The 2,639-nt window shown below is 43.1% G+C and overlaps 1 protein-coding gene across 1 annotated transcript; it reads right to left on the bottom strand.

Annotated features, from left to right (window-relative positions):
- Positions 1-1,077: 1,077 nt before the first annotated feature.
- Positions 1,078-2,361, bottom strand: KCNJ2 (potassium inwardly rectifying channel subfamily J member 2). Its single transcript, XM_065415461.1, has one exon. It carries the CDS (start codon positions 2,359-2,361, stop codon positions 1,078-1,080), a length of 1,284 nt encoding a protein of 427 aa, XP_065271533.1.
- Positions 2,362-2,639: the final 278 nt, after the last annotated feature.

Below are 2,639 nucleotides of genomic sequence, written 5' to 3'. Positions count from 1 at the left end.
GAACAACACTTGACCTTCTGCTGTAGCCCTGCTGGTGTTTTGCTAACAGGAAAGAACAGATGTTTGCTTCCCCCCCCCCTTTTCCTTCTTATAAAAAGAAAGAAAGGGAGCTCGTTTTCCCACAGAGGGGGGGAAAATGTCTTGCTTACTTAGATCTGAGTCTTACACTCTATTTTCTGAATAAGGTGCGAAATGAGGCCCTTTAAAAAAAAAAAGTCTGAGGTTCAAATTTTGTTTGTTTAAAGCAGCCTGTTTCATTTAAATAAACTCCACTGTGCAAAACTGTGCATTTTCTTTGGTATCCATTTAGGTAGTTTTAACTTAATTTTTAGATAGAGAATTAAACTCAGCCCCCTCCCATCCCCCCCTGAAAAAAAAATTTGCTGGAGGCTACCAATTGGCCTTATGTTACATAATGCCCCTTATGTAACTGAAAAGAGAGAAAAATTGATTCTAGCTATCAAACTACTGGCCTCAAACGAAGTTCAGACTATACGGCCACATTGGCCTCTTTGAAGTGTGATCACGAGCTTTTCAACCCACAAAATTCAATGTTGACTTTTTTTTTAAATTACACAAAAGAAAAAACTACACTGCCACAAAAAAATTACAATTTATGTCCATGTAGTTAGCAGCAGCTTTCTTAAAATAATAACAATAATAATAATAATAAGGCAGATTCTTGCCTTTGTTATGCCATTAAAAACATTCTTGTTCCCTAGAGAGAAGCATTCTGGAAAAAGTTGAAAAAAAAATAATAATAACCCAACCAAAGCTCGCCTGCAAGTTCAAGTTTTGTAAAAAAATATATACATAATTTATTCTACAATATATATGTGCCTTCTGGTCATGCTTAGACATTGTTTAGTGCTTCGTGTTTAGAGTTCATTTTCAGCTCTCTCTCCTCTAAAGACAGCCCTAAAACTGGCTTAGTTTCCTCAGGACCGCTTGTCTTCACGCCTTTCTTCAACAGTACCATCGTCTGAAAACTGCTTTGGGCCAACTCTCAGCTCATTGTGCCTTTGACCGACGTATTTTTCTTTTAAACCAAAAGATAACAGAGAAAAAGTCAGTCAGTCATATTTCCGATTCCCGCCTTAACGGCCTAGGTTCTAGTGGCACCCCAGCTTGGTTATGATGGTCCATGTCTGGGAGGGTGTCTGTGCTTATGCTTTCAGGCACCCCATTGTCACTCTCGTCCTCTTCTTTGCTGGTGAGGGCCACTTCATTCTCGTAGCAAAAGGAATTTGCATTAGAGAGAATGTATTTCTTTTCTGCTAAGTCTCTGGCACTACAAAGGGGTGTGTTGGGCACTTCGTACGTTTTGTGGAACCTAGAGTAGTCCACTTTGTAGTAGTTTTTCTCTTCAAAGAGCACAGGCTCATAACGGTGGCCCCAGAGGATTTCGTTTGCCAGATATGAACTACGGCACTGGGTAGTCATGGCGGTAGCTTCCACCATGCCCTCTAATATTACTACAATTTCAAAGTCTGCATTGTCCATGTCTTGCTTACTGTAGTCATACAAGGGACTTTGTTCATCTATTTCATGGACTATTGTAATTGGGGAGACCAGGAATATGCGGTCTATCCCACTATCAAACCCAACATTGATGTCTATTTGGTCCAAAGGGATGTATTCTCCTTCGGAGGTGACCCTGGATTTAAGAAGCTGGGCTCTCACGTGTGCCTCTACCAAATGGCTTTTCCGTAGGTTTCCAACACGCCACATTAAACACAGCTTCCCATCCCTCAGGCCCACAACAGCATTGTGGCTGAAGACTAGAGTTTCGTTTCTCTTTTTTGGTTTAGCCATCTTTGCCATGACAGCCCCAATGATGAAGGCATCAATGATGCAGCCTACAATAGACTGGAAAACCACCATGAAGACTGCAATGGGGCACTCGTCCGTGACGCACCTAAAACCATACCCAATCGTTGTCTGAGTTTCGATGGAGAAGAGGAAGGCTGCAGTGAAGCTGTTCACATTGGAGACACAAGATTTGTAGTTTGCTGGCTCCTCCAGATCCCCATGCAACAGAGCAATCAGCCAAAACACACAGCCAAAAAAAAGCCAGGAAAGGATGAAAGCCAGGCAGAAGATAACTAGCATCCACCTCCAGCGAATATCCACGCAGGTGGTAAAGATGTCTGCCAGGTAACGTTGTCCTTTCTCGCCCACATTAATGAATTGGACGTTGCAGTGTCCATCTTTCTTGACGAAGCGGCTCCTGCACTGCTGCCTAGTGTGTACCTTGCTCTTCCCGTTCCCGAAGCCATTGGCAACTGCCATGGTTGCCAGCTTCATGCCATCCTCTTCTGAGGAAACGATGCTATAGCGGTTGGTTCGCACGCTGCCCATCACTACAGCTGTGGACTGAGGTGCTTCTGCTTTAGAAAACAGTCTGAGTTTCTGCAAAACCCTTTGGAGAAACAGGTTTGAAAGTTCTAGAGGAACACACACACAGAAAAAAATAAGAGGGCTAGGTTGGAGTTTCCAACAACCCTTGGCTCTACCAAGGAGAGTCTTCGGACATGCAGCGTTAGCTTAGCAATCGAACATCCGTCATGGAGAGCACATGGTCTGCAAGAGAAAGACAAACTGCATGTTAGAACTCAAAGGGACAGAACAATGAATCA

This window comes from Emys orbicularis, chromosome 13 (assembly GCF_028017835.1).
Source record: "Emys orbicularis isolate rEmyOrb1 chromosome 13, rEmyOrb1.hap1, whole genome shotgun sequence".
In the NCBI taxonomy this organism is placed as follows: Eukaryota; Metazoa; Chordata; order Testudines; family Emydidae; genus Emys; species Emys orbicularis.
The sequence above is the reverse complement of the archived record's forward strand: the minus strand, read 5'-3'. Positions and strand labels throughout refer to the sequence as shown.

Excerpts from the sequence above, each read along its gene's own strand:
- KCNJ2 (XM_065415461.1), bottom strand. The coding sequence starts at position 2,361 with ATGGGCAGCGTGCGAACCAACCGCTATAGCATCGTTTCCTCAGAAGAG.